This window comes from Harpegnathos saltator, unplaced genomic scaffold, assembly GCF_003227715.2.
Source record: "Harpegnathos saltator strain DR-91 unplaced genomic scaffold, Hsal_v8.6 scaffold8, whole genome shotgun sequence".
Classification (NCBI taxonomy): Eukaryota; Metazoa; Arthropoda; class Insecta; order Hymenoptera; family Formicidae; genus Harpegnathos; species Harpegnathos saltator.
In genome coordinates this window covers 1716793-1735686 of record NW_020230648.1, presented here as the reverse complement: position 1 = coordinate 1735686, position 18894 = coordinate 1716793, and the positions used below count along the sequence as shown (strand labels likewise).

The following is an 18894-nucleotide window of genomic DNA, read 5'->3' as shown; positions in this document are numbered from 1 at the left end:
ATCTGAACACAAATTAGTTCTACTAAAGCTTAATAAAATTCTAAATATGCGCGGCTAGTGATGATTAATCGAATGCGGCTGAACGCTATATTAGCAGCGCACGGAGCGGTGACTAAAATACTATGATTATAATCGCGACTTCTGTCGCGGTCACTCATTCGTATCGATCGGCGGTGATGTGTGAATAACGACGTACTACGTTTATTCTATCGATTGTTTCGTGCTTGTCCGGCTCAGTCAATGATAGCGTTAGTCGAACACGCAGTCCACCGTTGAACAACGCCCTTCTGAGGCCCGCTGCGTCTCGGAGCATTTCGTGCAATCCGTTGAATATCAAACGCGAGTCACACCCATCCCAAGTTATTGCGAAAAACAAAATTCCTACGCGACACATCGTGACATTAATTCGGTGAGTAAAACGAACAGGTGTTAACGAGAGAGGAAGAGGATGGCTGAGAGAGTGAGTGAGTGAGAGTGAGAGTGAGAGAGAGAGAGAGAGAGAGAGATAGAGAGAGAGAGAGAGAAAGAGAGAGAGAGTTGGCTTGAAACACGTCTGAAAAATAACGTCGCTCGTCGTTCTTTCTTTTTTTTTTTTAGATTGTTCACGATCGACACACAATGTACTCTCCCATCGATCCGTTCTCGCCGGTAATCCGCTAGCTCACGAACGTTTTGTTATGAAAACACGAACGCTCGCATCACAGAGCGGATGAATTCTTAACGCGTGTCCTACGCGCAATGGAGAAACGAGGATTATGCGGAGAAAAGTGTGCTAGACATGGCACGTCTCTATTACGAGTGTAACTTGAAGCTGAAAAACGACAGCGCGAACAACGCGATCCTTAGGCCGTACGCATGCACCCCCGAGAGGCACTGCCTTTATTGCTGCTGTAATTTGCAGTGTTGCTTCGTGGTGCAACGACGGCCGCCACGTCATCTCTGGGAAACCTGGTACTTTTGGCTCGGCATTGCTTTAGTCGCTGTTTTTGTCATTTCTTCGGTGAGCATACATTCGTAGATCAATGAATCGAGCCTGTGTGTAACACGAGGCAGGGCTAACGTGCAGTTAGCCGAGCGTGTCGTGCTATAGTGTGTAGTCGCGCGATACATGTATATTATGTATGACATTATGTCGAATTTTTCATCCGGCGGAGAGACTTGAGAAATCAAACAAGAAGGCGACCGCCTGAACGTTGAGATTTTAAGAGGTATCTCTCTCTCTCTCTCGCGATGACGCAACGCGCTCTTTATACATATTTTAGATGCCTATCGCTGGTACACCACACCACTATTACTACCAGAACTACGTTCTGGCGCGCTCTACATTTTCTAATTCGCTCACGTCACACCGATCCATAAAGCGCTAATATTTCACATAATATATAACTTACGTCCACTTTAGTAAAGGGAGAGATAAAGTTTGTAGTCTCTCCCGTCTTTGCCGAATTTACTCGTCGTGCTAAAGAAACTTTTGACTCGTTTTTCTGCCAACCAGGTGAGCAGCTACATAGTCAGTAATTACAGACATAACATTCAAGGTGTTCCGTTCCGTCGTAATCCACATGTCAACACTAACGTACGGAATGACCGAGTCGATCAGCCGGCGGCCAATCGGAACCAAATATCTATAAGTATAATTCCCTCAACGGGGACGTTGTCGTCGCAAAGAAAGACGTTGGTGATCGGCGCGCAGCCGAGCGTCACGCATATGAGTAAGGGAGAGAGCAATGTCTTCTTCCCATTGTGATTTATTTTCCCTTATTCGCCTCTGCACAATCGCTATCTGTGTGGCACCGCACTTGCACATCGCACAGTGAAGCGCGACCACGATATCGGGGCAAAATGAATCAATCCGACGGAGAAACTCGCGTCGAATCGCAGCGAGTAATTGCAGTTAGTCGGTCGCACACTTTTCACGGTGGGATTACCCTCGCGAGCATAGCGCGAGCACGAGCGAACAATTTCCTCTTTCGCATCTATCCGCTGCTGAAATGTGCTGAAATATTGATTTATGTTTCAGCACCCGTCGTTGCGTAACGGAGCGCCGCTCTTCGTCGCCGATGCGTCGCGAGACCGAGAGACCGGAAAAAGCGCGACGTTCCAGCGGCTTGTATTTCAGGGCATCTACACGGTAATATACTTCGCGGACACGCATCGTCGTTACGTCGTCGTCTCCTCTCGTCTTCGTTCACCGGCGGCAGCGTCATTACGGACCAAACACTTAACTCGAATACACCTCTTTACTCTTTGCGCTTACGTGTAATAGCCAGTAGCGAACACCGTGAGGAATGAGCGAGAAGCGTCGCGAGGATCTCCGCGGATCTCCCGAAGACCTCGCCAAGAAGACTTCGTTTCGATCGACGTTGAAAGCGTGGCGATTTTTTCCCCGCGAATCTGCGACTCTCCGATCGAACGTCATGTCTCTCGTGGCGTAACATTATTCCAATATATTGCGTAGTATTTTGTACTCGTATGTGTGTGTGTGCGTGTGTAACGATAGAAAACATTCTCGAGAGTCGTATCAAAATGTCACCACTTCTCTCTCTCTCTCTCTCTCTCTCTCTCTCTCTCTCTCTCAGGAGATTTCGACAAATGCTAAAGCTCGTTTTCAAGCGACTCCATTTGCATGCGTTCGCGACAGCGGCGAAGGCAACAGTGATGGAAAAAGAATGGAAAAATGTTTCTTTTCGATTCCGGTTACGGATCACCGAAGCTAAAGCGACAGTAAGTAAAAATAGTAAAAATGCGTTCACGATTCGACGAGCTCGAGCCGAGGGTCGCGGGACCGCGGCGAAATCTTGTCTTCGGCTCAATTAGCGAAACCAATCGATTACCGTGATTACATTTTCATTATTCTCACTGTGCGAAGGCGCACAGCGCACAGCGATGTTCCGGCCGATCGCTCATTCGCGTCTACGATAATCTGCCGATCGAATTCGCGCGCGGGATGTGAGATGTGTTGCCCGACACACACACACACACACACACACACACACGAGAGCTCGGCTGCTACGTGTGCGTGTGCTGAAGCAGCGACGGTCTTTCCTGAAGTCATTATGTGAGAATTACAGGCCTCGGCCCGTTGATCGCGCGCCTCAACAGTGATTTCACCCGGCTTTGATCGATTTAAACGATTAACGCGTATTCTTTCGGCCAACATTTCACCAGCCAGCCGCCAGGTCTCGAGGGTGTGTGCGTATGTACGAGCGATGACGATAACCAGGATAACGATACGGCCTCTCCTCGCTGCTCGTTCCCCTCGGTACGCTCTCTCCAGGTCGTCGCGCGAGCAACCTGCTCGAAACCCGTTTCCTCAGCATCGCTCCGACCGGGCGCAACTCTCATCGACAATTAAGAAGACACGCCGGTGCGTGATCGTCCGCCTACCTGAACGGGGACGGGAGTAAGAGTCCAGAAGCTAATTAAAAAGGACGCTCCCGCTCTCGGAGAAATGGCCCGCTGCTGCTCCCTTACGGCGGTTCCTTGTGCCCTCCCCCTTCCCCTTCTCTCCCCCCGAATGTTCCTTTTCGCTCCTCTCCGTCGAGTAAACTCGCTGTCCTCCCCCTCCTCCTCCTCCTCCTCTTCCTGCGCCAGATCGAAATTAACGGGTTATTAAAGTAATGATTCTGCGTTATTAATTCGACCAATTAATTATCCGTCGTGGTATTTTTCGGGTGTTGCTTTTCCTTTTTCTGCATTTTCATCCTCCAGACGTCTATCGGACAATTTGCGACAGCTGACGACTTTAGCTGCTTTCGTTCCGCTTTCGTTGACCGACCTGATAATACAGATAAGAGGGACCTCATCAACGAGTAACGAACAATTAAGAGAGGCTCTCCTTCGCTCCGCGTGTGAAAATAACTCGGTTTTCAGCAACTTGTACTTCCCGATGATATCACGCGACCACCACTTACACTTTATCGCTCGCATTCGCTCGAATGTATCGTGCGGTCGACGCTAAATGGTCGGCACGAACCATCGGCTCGATGTTGTACAGAAGATAAAAAGGGTGTCAGTATTGGCGAAACGAGCGTCTCGTAATGTACATATTTTTGACATTTCACCGCAAAGTAGACCGATATTACGTTCATTCACGCGATGAGAACGCGATGCGAAGGCGAACTCGGTGGGCTTCTCGATCACACTTCAGGATCATCAGGATTTTTTTCTCTTAAAATACCCCCCACCCCCCCCCAACTTTCTTCCTTCTCATCGTCGCGACTCGCGGCGTGCGAGAATCGCGAGAAACTCGACACGCACGCGAAGAACGATCGGTCGATTAATACATTTCGGCAAGTTGCTCATACGTGAAAGAAAGAAATCCTTGTCGGTCCGGCGAGAGTCTTCACCGGCAACATCCGATTCGCAAGTCCGTGCGAGAAGAACAAGCGGTCGAAGAACAGCCGACGCGACCTCGTTAAACTGCAACCGAGCGTCATTCCGATAACCCAACTCGGCTTTTACTGTCTCTCTCTCTCTCTCTCTCCACGGAGAGGTCGATAAAGAAATGTACAACGAACGGGGGCTCTGGTTAATGTTGCATGCGCAGGAAACCAAGCGAGGAATCCAACGTCCCGTCTGCTGCGTTTCAAAAGCTAATGCTGTCTGTGCGCCGCGATTGAGTCATTGAGCGTCGATCAAATGGAAAAAAACGTTGCGCGCGGGTCTCCTCGGGCGGAGCCCCGGCATCGCCGTCCGATTTTCCGTCGCACGGCCGTATCAATCTGTCTACCTCTTGCGAGAGTGCGAACGGCGAGCGAACAGTCTGCGAAGAATCCGAAGCGTGCGTATCTTTTATTAAAAATTTCACTCGAGAGCGAAAATCCGCTCGAAGCGGCGGTAAAAGTACCACGCCATCGCGGAATCGCGAATATTTCAATCAAGTCCAAAATGGACGCCTGCTCCACATAAGAGAACGCTCTAATCAATTAGAGTAAATGTGTTTTTCGGAGACGGTGAAATATATTGTAGATTCGCTCTCCAATTTCGAACGGAAGCATTTACCCAACGATTCGGAGAATCCATAAGTGGAATCGCTCGGATTCGAGAGATTCGGCTGTTACTTGATAAATGCCGAGTGAAAGAAGCTCCGCAAAAAGGGTCGATTTTTCGCCCGTTTTTCGGACCTCGATTTTGGAATCGAATTTTATGCCAAAAGATAGTTCACGATGAGACATTAATTACAGAAAAGTTTTACGTTGGGCGTACGATTGGTTTGAAGGATGTAGAAGGTCAAAGGGTCACTACTTACTAAGAAAGTATGACACTAATAACGCTTTATCGCACGAATTTTTGCAAAATTCGTGCGATCTGTGGGTTCTTTGAGTTGCTGATTGTGAATCTGCTGTCAGATTTTAAAAATTCAAGATGGTAAGTGCAACATGGCGGACACACATAGTGAAACAATCATTTACTTTTATTGGATGGTTATATTTACTGTTATGTTGTGGTTTTTTCGGCTAGCTGATTGCGAATTTTCTAGTAGGTTTCCGAAAGTAATTTTTTCAACGACAATTTTTGAGCGGAAAAAGTACTTTTTTTCATTGTCTTTTCATAAAAAAAAATATCAAATTCAAATTGATACGTTACACGACGCATAAAGGATAACGTGATAGTTTTATTTGTTATATTTAGAAGCTTTTTCATTGCAGTTTCCGTGACTCTTTATAATTACATATCATTATATCCAATAATATAAAAGTTCACCTAAAATACCTAAAAATTCAGTTCTGAAGTTATCGATTTTAAAGTATTGAGTATTATAATTAGAGGAAAACACTACATTCTTTATCAAACAAGACCCAAATGGACACTGAAGGTAAATGTAAATCTGATAGAAAATTTGCAATCAGCTAGCCGAAAAAAACCACAACATAACAGTTCTAATGAAAGTAAATAATTGTCTCACTATTTGGCTGCGCTATATTACATCCGCCATCTTGAGTTTTTCAAATCTGACATCGAATTCGCAAATAATAACTCTCGCAAACAATAACAACTCAAAGAAGCAAATCAAATGGATACTGAATTTCGCAAAAATTCGCGCGACAAAACGTTATCAGTGTCAAACTTCCTCAGTAGGTAGTGACCACTCTGACCCTCTATATCTCTGAAACCAATCGTATGCTCAATGTAAAACCTTTTTGTGATTAATGTCTTATCATGAGCTATCATTTCGCATAAAATTTAATTTAAAAACCGGGGACTGAAAAACGGGCACTTTCTCCGGAGGTTCTTTCACTCCGAGGAAACTTAGCGAGTATTCCCTCACCTGGAAATCTCCATAAAATATCAATCAATAAAAGGATCTCTTGTCAGACAAAGTCAGTCGCACTTGTGCTCCGATACCTTCGTCATTGGTATTTTCCCCCGAGGTCCCCCCGTCAATTATGTTTTCGGCCCATTTCTCTCGTTCCTGTCCCACGCGCTGGCGATACTTTCGTCGATCGTGCCGATCGTTGGAAGACGACGCGTCCGCGAACACAACGGCGACGTAAATCGCGGCGTCAGCGTCGACGCCGCGATTACACCGAGAATATCTCTCGATGCAGGGGACGAAAGAGGAAGAAGAAAACGACGAGGCAGAAGAGAAGGACGATTCCATCGCACGCCGAGCTTCTTCGATTTTTCCGCTAACGAGGACTCCGACTCGCAGTCGCCGGCGCCGGCGAGGGAGCGTCTCACACCACCCTCTTCGGGCCATCGGGCGCCGTCAAAGCTTCGTTACACGTCCGGAGCGTCGACGTGGGATATCTCTCTTTCTCTCTCTCTCTCTCCCTCTCCCTCTCCCTCTCTTTCTGCCCCTTCGGAATATATAAAAGCGCACATGAGTCGGGGATGAGTCGGCGGGTGTGTTATTCTTGCAATAAATCGGCCGACTTTAAGAGCGCGCCGGCTCCCGTTCCGTCCCTGTCGCGAGCCACCGCGGGAAAAAGAGTCGCGCCAAAAGGACGGGAATAAATCGCGGCGACGCGCGCGCGCGCGCGATTCTTTCCCGCCCCGCGCACCGGCGGAATTCGCCGGCGGCGAATAATAATGCAGCCGATGACGGCATCAAAATAGATACCGGCCGGTAAATTGTCGAAATGGACGTGCGTCGACGACGCTACGCGGCGCGTCACGCAGCAGCGGGCGACGGTGACGACGCTCTTCCAGTGGGAGAAGCTGCTAAAATTAGAGGTGCTCACGAGAGAGTAGAGTTGAGCCGCGCGTTTCACCGGCATCATCATCATCATCCTCCTCCTCTTCTCCGGACGAGAACTCACTTCCGAGTAGTCCTCGGGACCGATTGGACGATATCCCGCGTGTCGCTTATCCGCTTATCGCGGCGCGTTACCGCGATCATGGCGATTCCTCGGGCACCTTCGGCACCGATAAGCGCGCTCTCGTAGACGTCGACGTTATCATCGAGAGAGAGAGAGAGAGAGAGAGAGAGAGAGAGAGACGGCAGAAAGGAAGGAGATGTCCGCGGTCCGAGAGATCATCGCCGGCCGATCGTTAGCCGGATTCTTCGTCTTCGCAGTGTGCATCGTGTCACTGACGTCCGGTCTCGCGCAGATCGCAGGTAAGTGAGATCGCACGTTCGTCGCACGTCGTCGTCGTCGGCCGCCGTCGAGCTTCTCTAATTGGCGAGGAACGCTCGTTAGAGACGGGGAAGAGACAAGAGAGTGAGAGAGAGAGAGAGAGAGAGAGGAACTGTTAATCGAACGTTCTTCTGGATGCACAGCGTGCGTTCGCGCTGATTCATTCTCGGGCGACCCTCTATCGCAGGAAACTGGGCTACGGGGTTGACGCATTGTTCAGATTTTCTCATGATTTCGCGCGGGGGGGCTTTGTTGTCGGGGCCGAGGGGGGACAGGCGCCGCGACGATATCTCGTGAAAAGACGCGAGCGTGCGTCACATGAGACATGTGTTTCTTCCCGCAGGGAGAAAGTGCGTGTGCACGAGCAAGGCCTGCAGGCAAACCGGAGCGGACGTGTGCAGCACCAGATTCTCCTGCTACACCGAGTTCATTTTGACAACGGGACAAGAGCTCGGTGAGAGCATCACCACGAGAGGATGCACCGAGTGTGTATATATCGTAAATCACTGTTTACGTTTCGCGGGCTCCGAGTCGGCATCGAGCGTGTCCCGGCCGCGCCGCGGCCGGCTGGAACAAAAGCGCGGGATTTTGCGAGTTTCCTCTCGAGTTTGCTCGGAGAAGCCGCATTGCGGCGGTAATCGCGCTAACGAAGCGCGCAAATTTGATTTTTCATTAAGGGCTAACGTCCGAGTGAACGCCTGAAAACACAGAGTAAGTTTGGGGATTTTTCGTAGTTAAGTAACAACATAGATGGAGAGTTGGTTTGAAGGCCTCTAACGTGCATACCTTGAACTACACAATTTTTTTTTGTTATTATTTTGCCTCAAGATGGCGGCGCTGAAGCTCTCCGAGTAAAAGCGCATTTTTTCTCATGAGTCCCCGCGGCTTGCAGCAGAAATGCCGTACACTTTCAAAGAGGACAAAAAGGCAAAGTTTTTGTTAATCTACATTAAATATGTCAGAGAAGTGTACACGTATATGTCGAAATATAAATTTTCGTAGAAACGGTGAACATTAGGAAAAGAAGTTTCAGTTTTATCCAAGGAACTCGGTGAAAAAATATTTATAATAACAAAACCGATCGTAAAAAAAGCATGTGTACTTCTCTAGCGAGAATTTAGTTTAGCAGCTACTGTAAAAATTTCGAGTGGATCGGATGAAATTTGTTAAAGTTCTGCTGCAAGCCAATTGACGAAAAACGTGCGGTTTTACTTGGAGGAGAGCTTCAGCGCCGCCATCTTGAGGCGAAATAATAGCAAAAAATTGTTTTGTGTAGTTTAAGGTATATGCACGCGTCAGAGGCCTTCAAACCAATTTTCCATCTATGTTGTTATTTAACTACGAAAAATTCCCAAACTTACTCTGTGTTTTCAGGCGTTTTCACTCGGATGTTGCCCCTTAAAGATATAAAAAGAGTCGCGATCTGGAGGTTTCGCAAGAGAGATCAGAATCTCTCGCGGCGATTAAAGCGGTGACATGTAAAGCAGCTTGAATCGAGTCCCGAGACGCAGAAGCGTGAAAGTAGGGGAGTGATGTTGCGCCTCCTCGCAAACAGGATTGAATTCGTCGCGATATCTCGCGGTGGGCCTCATCAACGCCGTAATATAAATTCAGGAATGCGTCACGTACGGCGCGTGCATAACCTTGACGGGATAATCGGCCGAAAGTTTCCGCGAGTTTCATTAAGCGTCTCGCTAACATTACTTATTCCTCGGCATCGCGCCGAGAAAGCGATTAGCGACGAGAGTTTCTCGTCTCTGAGACTCCGAAATCCGGATTACGTTGTTGCGCGAATGCGCGACTTCGGTTTTGATGTTCTCGCTCGTCGCCGTGCCGCCGTGCCGATTTCTGCTGCTTAACTGACAAGTTTAAAATCATCCCGAGAGACCGAGGGAGATGCATGCGACTTACGACGCATGCGATCGTCAGCTCGTTCCCTATCAGATGAACATATTGCATTTGTAAGATGACTTTGTGGACTCACGCTCTCGTCTCGAAATCGCACGCAGGAGTGCCACGCCGTTGCTGTGCGAGACCAAGTTTTGGGCTACGAGGTCGCGGTCGGCCAACAACGTGGAGCCACCGGCGAGCCTGTGGCTCCACGTGCCCTGGCTAAGGCTGGAGTGCTGCGACAGCCACGACTACTGCAACGCCGCCGACGACGACGGCGGCTCGAACGCGAGCACGTGGATGGCCCAGAGGAAGCTGTTGGACCCGCCGCGCTCCGCGCTGAATCTCGGCCCGCCGGAGAGCAGCTTGCCGGAGAATCGCGACGCGACGCCGACGATACGGGACGACCGGCAGCATGAGGATTCCGTGGAGCTCAGCAGCGATCGATTTCCGCGGGGCCGCGTCAAGGCGCTGCACGTCGCCGCCCTCGTCCTCGCCGTCGCGGCCCTCATATCCGTCCTGGCGTCTTGCTACGTGGTCACAAGGTTTTTTCAGAATCGATAGGCGCTTTTGCTCACCTGCACCGGTTACGCTCTGCAGATTCTTGCGCGACATTTCAGTACAGTTCAGTCTTCAGCAAACGCTGTCTCGAGTCCGGTGTACAGATTCCGTTCGCGCGACCGCGTGGGCATAGTGTGCAATTTTGAGTAACTTTGGTATCTTGTTAGTTACACTATCGACTGTGTCTTGACTGGGTTTTCACGTGTCTGGCAGAGGTACTACTGTGATGAAAAAGTCCGAATCCGAACTTTATTTTTAAAAATCAAAATTACAATTCAATCATGAAAATTCTTGACAGTCTCCTTCGAGGTGTAGTCCACATTGCTTGCAACGCACATATACCAGTTACTGGATCAACATCGCTCATACGCGGCAGACGCGGTATGGCCTTCAATTCACGCAGCGATTTTTCCTTCATGTCCTCGATCGATCCGAAACGCTGCCCGCGAAGTGGTTTTTTCAGTAGGGGGAACAGAAAAAAGTCGCAGGGGGCCATGCTCCTGGCGAATACGGTACTTGCGGAGCGACATTCGTTGAGTTTTTTGTCAGAAATTCACGCACAAGCGTCGAGGTGAATGCGATCAGGTGCGTTCAGGTTTTTCGGAATCAAGCGCGATGTTTCATGTCCGGTACATTGGACAAAATGTGCTGGCACGATCCAAATGATATTCCAACTTCATCTGCTATCTCTCGCACAGTCAATCGACGATTTTGGAGCACCAATTCTGTCACTTTCTCAATGCGAGCGTCATCCGTTGACGTCTCGATGGTCTTCCAGAGCGTGGGTCGTCTTCAACGGATTCTCGTCCTTCTTGAAACCTCTTAAACCGCTCAAACGTACTTGTTTTCGATAAACAATCATCGCCATAAGCTTCTTCTGCCATAACATTTTCAATGCGTTTGTGAACGAAATTTCGTCCGCAACACAAAATTTCAAACGAATTCTTTGCCCCATATTTTTCGACATCGTAAAATGTCGCCGTGCATAACAATCTTCACTGACATAAACAACTGCCACTTTCAAGCAGCTTGAAGGAACGCCATGATTCTTTCACCAAATGTGAAGGACATATGTGCCAACTTGAGAAAGCAAACGGATTTGATTTACAGTTTACCCGCGATTAAAAAAAAATAAAGTTCGGATATTACTTCGTAATTAAAGTATGAAACTACGAAATTATCTCTATTTCGACGATGTGTGTACTCGATGGGATGAATCGGAGGACGAATACGTCCTCTTTGTGCGTGCCGCGAAAGTTCGACGCGCCGTACACGCGTCGTCGAAATGAAGATAATTCGATGGATAAAACCGAGAGACGGAGATTTGTCAGGATAAGACGACAGGAATACAAAGGAGGTCCTCTGCGATTTCTACGGCGTAATAAAATAAGTAAAAGTAAGTCGCACGATGAAACATGTGACGCCACTGTAGCGAAAGGAGACGTCGATACGCGTTACCGCGACCGTTCCGTGCTGTCGCTAATTAGCGTTGGATATAATTAACGCTCGACGCAGATAAATCTGTTTGAAAGCAGCCTTGGCTGAAGCGGACCACCCTGTAATGTAACAGATCGTGAGTATCGAGGCCACGAGGCGAGCGTACGCGCTTATAGTAACCACCCACACGGCCGCAGGACTTGTTTTTCCCACGTGAAACGGCAAATCATTTCGAGATTTTCTCGAGCGGCAAATCCGCGATGAGACCTCCGCCGATTCTCACAATGGCCGAGCACGCGAGTCGACCGTGGATCCCGTTTACGGATACCCACGACTCCGCGTGAAAAGATCATATCGCGTATAAACAATCAATCTGTGTACGTGTCGTGCGTGCGTGTGTTTGTGCATAATATCTCTCTTGCACGTATCATTACGCCGATCTCGCCGATCGGTGTAGTATTCTAAATGTTACGCGCGCTCCGAAAAGAGAGACAGACAGACAGAGAGAGAGAGAGAGAGAGAGAGAGGAGAGAGAGAGAGAGGGAGAGGGAGAGAGAGAGAGAGGGAGAGAGAGAGATGGTGAAGACGAGAGATAAAAATCTTCGCTATGCATTTTACACACATGCCCGCACGCGTCACGTCGGTGTTTTTCTCCCTAGTTGCCTAATTGACAACATTCCTGCATTTCGGACCCACTCGCGTCGCGTTATCCGCCCACGAGATTTCTTTCTTTCCATCTTCTGCGAATGGGCCGATCACGCCCCGTCGCAGTAGTTTGTCAATGATGCACTAAAAACCACACAAGCCGCCCTCTTATCAGTCTACCTCCCGGCGAAGGGCTCGATCACCGGGTCTCCGCGTCCCGAAAGGCGTAGATAGCGGAAACACGAAGGCTCCACTCACCGCCTGCCCTCTAATCTTCGTCGTCCGAATGGTTAAGTGGGTTTTCGAGTTCGGGAATGTCCCGGTCCCGAGCAAGTCTCTTATACACCTCGGAGAGAACGCTAGTCGTTAGTTCCCTCCTTATTTTCTTTTTATCGTGACTCGAATGGGCCGTATAGCGCCGCGGCTTCCAGGATGCGCGACCACTTCTTCGCGTTTCACGCGAAGGCGATAAAGGCCGTAGGGACCGAAGGGCCCTTTTCGGGGCCTGATTCAGATTCTTACGTGCACGCGTATCGTGGAAATGTAACCGCGGCGTTTTTATAATCGCCAAATGCACCGGCGATGAGACAGAGGACCGATTTAAGAGCGGGCCATTAAAAGCAGAGGATAATTCGCTTATCCCAGATAGGTATTATTTTATACGATAGCGCACGACTATACATTACGATAGCCAGCGGGAGGAACTGTGCTGCCTCGGGTCGTAAATAACGGGCCGAAGGAGATGGCGGATATTGATCTTTTTTTCGCGAGAAAACGCGCGCGGGAAGAATCGATAAGCTGCCTTACATCAGTCGGTCGTTGTTGATCTCACGTCGAATATACACACACGGATATATTAAATCGAGTTTTATCTTTATTTTATTACGTTTATCTTTCCTTTCGCGCGAAGATTAATTCATTGGAAACAGAAAGAAAGAAAGGAAGAAAGAAAGAAAGAACAGAGAGTTATTTGCACGACGAGGATCCGATATTTTACGAAGTCGCATTAGGTAAACGATGGAACGTTGATGATGCGACATCAATATACGTTGAACGTCAACAGCGAACACCGCGAACACGGCCCCGCTGCTGTCTGCGGTTACATTCAAATGTAAATTCATTCGAGCCTACCAGAAATCTCAATGTCATTGTCCCGTCTGAGGCCGACTGAGAGGAAGAGAGGAGAGAAAGAGATATCGATCTCTCGGTCTATGATCCAATTGATCGTCGCGAACCTACGAGACCTCGGCTCGTAATTGATTCTTTCGACCATTGTGCCGCTAACGATCGTTTTAGTTCCACACGTTACGTGTCAAAGGATTGTTTCCCATCGCATCGTTCACGGTTCCTGATCCCCGTTGGACACATCCGAATAAGCCCGCAGGCTGTCGAGGTCCGGTTTTCAGCGAAGTCGAGTCCACAGCGCGATGCGCGTCGAATCGATTTTTGATTGCGATTTATACGCAGGAAGCGAATCAACGGCCACGGTACCGCGACGAATCCTCTTTCAAACCCTCGCGTGTCTATCTCTCGTGAGAAGTACTAGCAGCAAATTGCAAACACGCCCGTTTGAATAGCCGCGGACAAGGTAGAACTGTGCAAATTACACATCGGAATGAAATTAATTTAATTAATTTAATTAATTTCTCGTCGAAATTATGCACTACGCGACTAATTAAGTCGATCAATTTTCCACGTAATTTACACGATTGGGTCAATCAAATTGACGGAATAAGTTCTGATGTTCCGGTTAATCCGGTTGATAATTCGATTAACATTAAAGTAAAAGAGAAATTTTAATCGAAACGTTCCGTGTTGTAGGTTCCTAAGGAGCAATCGTTATACAATGGACAGTGTAAATTAATTGTGAACGCGATGCTGAGTCTTAATTACATTGTGATTCCGTGGGATAATTGTGGTCTTTCCTTCAACGGGAATCGAGTGAATGCAAATGAACGAATGCACATAGGTAAAGTATCACCGCGCGTATCGTGCACTGCGAAAAGGGAAATATCGCGGAGAATCGCGAACTTGTTGTTGATATTTACGAAGTTAAAAAGAGAGATATATATATATATATATTATAGAACTATGCGAACTACTCGAATTCGAATCGAATCGAATTACATTATATTCGATTCGATTCGAATCCGAATCCCTATAATTCGAATCCGAATAATTCGAATAGGAATCAAATACATTATCGTTTGCGTACATCAGCTACAAAACGAGCCATTTGAGCCTGTTTGAACCCTTAACTTGTAATTAACTTAACTTAAAATTAATAACTTAATTATAAATTATTTTAAATATTTAAATGCACAGTTAAAAACATTTCGTACTTTTGTTAAAATTATTTGTGTGTAGAAAGTTTCGTGTTGAATTTTTTACACAGTCGTGTGTTAATTTAACATATCGTTGTTGTGTTATCTAGACTTTCTTGTGTTAAATTAAGATTAACTATTTTCCAGTGTTAAAATGACATTTCCAAGTATTAAAATAACACAATTTATATGTAAATGAATGCATGAATTCCTGCTATGACATATTTTATATTTTATATATTGAAGTTAACATCTAAAATGTGTTACTTTCCTCATTATCCTCAGTATCATGTGTTAAATGTATAATGTTAACATTTCTGATATGTGAAGATTGGATGTTTAACACATAGATTATGTCAATCTAACATTTTCATTTCATTAAGTCATAGGTCACTACTTTTCCCAAATGTTGAAGTAACATTCATTGTATGTCAATTTAACACAAACTGTGATTCTTGACGGCATTCAAATGTTAAATTTTTATGTTAATTTTTTACATATTATGTGTGTTATTTTTTAACATATTTGCTATATGTTAAATTAACACATAAATGAGAGTGGATGATTTGAGACACATGAAATATGTTAAATTTAACATATAATTTCTTACAGTGTATATATTTTACTTTAAAATGATATTACAATATCAATATTCCCTTTCATATTAAAATCTTTCATCATTATTTGCATGTTTAATAGCCATATTAAATTTCTTAATGATTCGATTCGATTCGAATTCGAATGAAATTTCATAAATTCGATTCGATTCGAATTCGAATTTAAAAAATGAGATTCGATTCGATTCGACATAAAAATTCTCGCACATCTCTAATATATATATATATATATATTAGATTAATTTAATTATTATATATATATTATTATATATACATATATATTATTATATATATATTATTATATATTATATATACATATATATTATTATATATATATTATTATATATACATTAGATTAATTTAATTATTTTAATTATATAGTTAATTATAGTTAATTTAATAATTTTGAAATTTCCAAAGGTCGATAAGTTAAAGTTAGGGCACTATTATAAAAATATATTTTTGATAGCAAATAAAGTAAAAAAGTCTAATAGCATTTTTTCTTTCGACGAATAATTAGCGAGATATCGTAAATTAAATGTTGAAAAAGTTACCAAGGTTTCCTTAAATATTTCAAAAATATCAGGCAAATAAAAAAATGTTTGCAAAAAACAAAAGTTGTTAAAATTAATTGGTAAAAAAAAAGAAGATATAATAAAACATTGGGCTTTCTATTTTAAAAAATTAAGTTGACTTTCAACTGACCTTGAAAATGCCCTCCAAATAAAAAACTGACAATGCCATTCTCTTTCCCCTTCGAAATCATGGAACACGTGTTTTAATTTTTTTTTTAATAATATCTTTCATAGTTTTCGAGATTTTTACCTGTTACGTTTGAAATTTAGCACCCTGTATATATATATATATATATATATACACCTAACCACCATCGTGCGTGCGCGTTTCGCGTATAATGTCTTACTCGCGCGTTAGAATCACTCTTAAACACGCGTTCGCGGATATAATTCTCGCCTTGATCGTATGCCGCTGATCGACTAACGAACAGAAAATATAAATAGAAGCCGGCCGTGCGGGAGATAACTGCCGCCGACAGGCTGGCCGGCCGGCCGGCCGGCCGGCCGAGTCTGCATTAAAGCGATTTTTTGTTAAGTTCGTCGGATAGCTTTCAAGTTCCAGCAGTAGCGCCGGCACCGACGGCTGTCGGCTCTCGCGAGCTACTGCGAGCTACGATTCAATATCGTGCACGCTAATATTATTCTAAACGAACACATTGAACTTAACCCGCGTGCAACACATGCCCATCGATTCGCCTGGCGCTCGCGATACGATCGATCGCGTAGATTTCGATCCGAAGATTGCCAAGTCGCGCGCCGCGGAGTCGTTAAGACCACCGAATCCGCTAGTTACAATCCGGTCCGCACGCGCGAGAGGAGAGGAGGGGCCCCGCTCGTCCTAAATTATGCGTGCCGCCGCATATAACGAGACCTCGCTTATCTTTATTTAGGAATTACTGGATACCGCGGGGGAGGTCCCAGAAGAGCCACGTCAGCCATGTGATGGACGAGTCGGGATGCAAGAGCGTGTTTGACGAAGCTTCCTGAGGGGGAGAGCGAACGGCGCGCAGGCCATCCTTTGTTCTACACATCGTATGACTAACGGCGGTTAAACCGAGCGGCCTGAATTTTCGGCTGCTATTGAAACGAGGGGCCCTCGAGGGGCCGGCCGCTGGCCCTGCCAGGTGCTCCGGCCCCGAACGTTTGCGTTTCGATGTAATTAGTCATTCACCAGGTTGCCGAGCACACACACGTATGCGCGGTACGTACAAATGCGACTAGTAACGCCGGACGAATAACGTACGCGCAGCGTCATCGTGGCGGAAGAATTTCATCCAACCTGAACAAATCGACGGGAATATAAATCGAAGGAAGCGTTAATGCGAAGAATTTCCTACGCCCTACGCGCGGAAATTGCACACGTTTTTCGACGATTCTCACGTGCCGACGTACACGCAAATCAGGCGGGGATAATTAATTAATCGGGTGTGCGTAGAAAACAAATCTTTGTTGACTAACATGAGGTTTCTCGTGGTCTCTCACGGTGGGGCGAACGAAAGTAAAATCTAATCCGAGCTGTACACAGAAAATTTTGCATTTTGTATCTACTAATTCAAATACATATATATATAATATATGTACGAAAGATGCGTTCGCACGAGAGCGGAATCCTACTAAACGGACGCGAAAACGAGAGACGGCACATGCCGTCGTGGCGATACGCTCGCCTTCGACGATTTTGCGCGCGCTAATCGACGTGTGTGAAGTTGGCCCCGCACTTTTCGAATTTTGACTTTTTCTTTATTGCGCGGTATTGTGCTATGTTTGTGCTGACTTTTGCCGCAAACGCGAGGCCGATAACTTCAATAACATTTGAGAAAAAAAATAAAAACGAAAACTTGCCAACCCCGCACTTTTGTGCGAACGAACTCAATTTTTGTTCGCGAATTCCTACTAATTTGTGCCGCATTGTGCCGTTTGAAGATATCTCCTTTCGTTCAGTAGAAAAAACGTTAAAATTAAAATACAAATTAACAAATAATTTTTCTCTACAATGCATTTATCGCAAATCTGCAAGTTGTGTTGAATTATGCTAATCGAGTACAATAAGCCTAACCACTTGGAGATGTGTCGAAAACTACTCAGATTACAAAAAGAATTTGCAAAAATTTGGGACGCAAAAAAGTCGCAATTTCAAAAGTTGTCAGCACAAATCGTAGCAGAAACACAGCACAAAACGGCACAATGAAGAAAAAGTCAAAATTCGAAAAGTGCGGGGCTGCGAAAAAAATTTTGTTTCTCCTAATTTTCTCGAGTACGCTTCGAGTTACAGAGTTGCGGAGTGCGGAGTTGCACAAACGCAGCACAATTCGAGAAAAAAGATCAGAATTCGAAAGATGCGGGGTCAACTTCACGCACGTGCTAAATCGTATGTTTACCCTCGAGCTCTTTCGTGTAACGAGCAGATGTATCGCCGCAATGAGAACAAGTCGAAGCGGGGCCGCGCCGCTATCGCGCACCAAAGGCGACGGAACGGATAGTTAATTGCCTAAAGCCCGTGTCACACTACGGATTGAGGATCAAGGATTGCGAATTGAAGATTAGATTTCGACAAATCAACGAACTTCGCTTTTGATTTGCTTTATTCCGATTGGTCAAATATCAATCTTCAATCCGCAATCCTTGATCTTCAATCCGTAGTGTGACACGGGCTTAACGCTCGGCCGAAGGCGAAACGTCTAAACAACGACGCGCTATTTAAAGCCCTGTATTTAGACTAAGCGCGGGACAATAATAAGAGGCACGCGCATCGTGGCGGAGGAGGAGATCCCGTGTTACCAGGATGGCCATCGACAGGAACAAGCAGGAGGCGAAGACGCGACACGATGCACCTCGCCTCGCCTCGCCTCGCCTCGTCGCGTCGCGTCGCGACGCGTCGTCGTCGCGTCACTTTGGCTGGTGGCGTCCCGCCGCAGGACTCAGGCGCCACCGTTCCCTCTCCCCCCCCGCCCCGTTCCGTTCCGCTGTTCTCACCGACTCGTCGCCGACAAACGGCACCCACACCACCGTCTCGCCGTAACTGGCACACGCGCGCCTTGCGAGAGCCGCTCCGACCGATCGCTCCGGACGCGTACTAAGTCGTTAATGTAAGTGGCACACCGCCGTTCTTTGGAAAATTAACCGCGAGCCTCGCGCTCCGCTTCGTCATTTTGCGCTGGCTGCACGTGTAACCTGTAACCTTCGGCAGAATCGTGTCGTTATCGTTACATTGTCGTTGTCGCGGGGAGACAATGTATGATGGAAGACGCGCTACGACGACATT

General features: G+C 46.4%; 2 protein-coding genes across 6 annotated transcripts; both read left to right on the top strand.

Annotated features, from left to right (window-relative positions):
* The first annotated feature begins 11 nt into the window (after window positions 1-11).
* On the top strand, window positions 12-5013 carry LOC105181968 (uncharacterized). The gene is made up of 3 exons (XM_011139065.3): window positions 12-409; window positions 598-1000; window positions 1496-5013. Exons 2-3 carry the CDS (start codon window positions 779-781, stop codon window positions 1745-1747), a joined length of 474 nt encoding a protein of 157 aa, XP_011137367.1. The 5' UTR covers window positions 12-409; window positions 598-778; the 3' UTR covers window positions 1748-5013.
* Window positions 5014-7009: 1996 nt separating this feature from the next.
* LOC105181960 (uncharacterized) lies at window positions 7010-16827 on the top strand. Of its 5 annotated transcripts, none has more exons than XR_849669.3 (5): window positions 7010-7564; window positions 7927-8068; window positions 9593-10018; window positions 13938-14085; window positions 16523-16827. XR_849669.3 is itself a non-coding variant. In XM_025306729.1 (5 exons), exons 1-5 carry the CDS (start codon window positions 7462-7464, stop codon window positions 16573-16575), a joined length of 864 nt encoding a protein of 287 aa, XP_025162514.1. In that variant the 5' UTR covers window positions 7010-7461; the 3' UTR covers window positions 16576-16827. The 5 variants fall into 5 exon arrangements, 2 of the variants coding, with proteins under 2 accessions (XP_025162514.1, XP_011137358.1); XR_003114171.1 differs by having other exon boundaries at window positions 9593-10249; window positions 11366-14085; window positions 16523-16568; XM_025306729.1 differs by having other exon boundaries at window positions 9593-10010.
* The last annotated feature ends 2067 nt before the right edge of the window (window positions 16828-18894 follow it).

Bases quoted from the DNA above. Each gene is read 5' to 3' on its own strand.
- LOC105181968 (XM_011139065.3), top strand. From the start codon at position 779: ATGGCACGTCTCTATTACGAGTGTAACTTGAAGCTGAAAAACGACAGC. The intron at 1,001-1,495 runs GTGAGCATACAT...TCTGCCAACCAG, and splicing joins CTGTTTTTGTCATTTCTTCG to GTGAGCAGCTACATAGTCAG.
- LOC105181960 (XM_025306729.1), top strand. From the start codon at position 7,462: ATGTCCGCGGTCCGAGAGATCATCGCCGGCCGATCGTTAGCCGGATTC. The intron at 10,011-13,937 runs GTCACAAGGTTT...TCCGTGTTGTAG, and splicing joins TCCTGGCGTCTTGCTACGTG to GTTCCTAAGGAGCAATCGTT. The intron at 14,086-16,522 runs GTAAAGTATCAC...ATCTTTATTTAG, and splicing joins AAATGAACGAATGCACATAG to GAATTACTGGATACCGCGGG.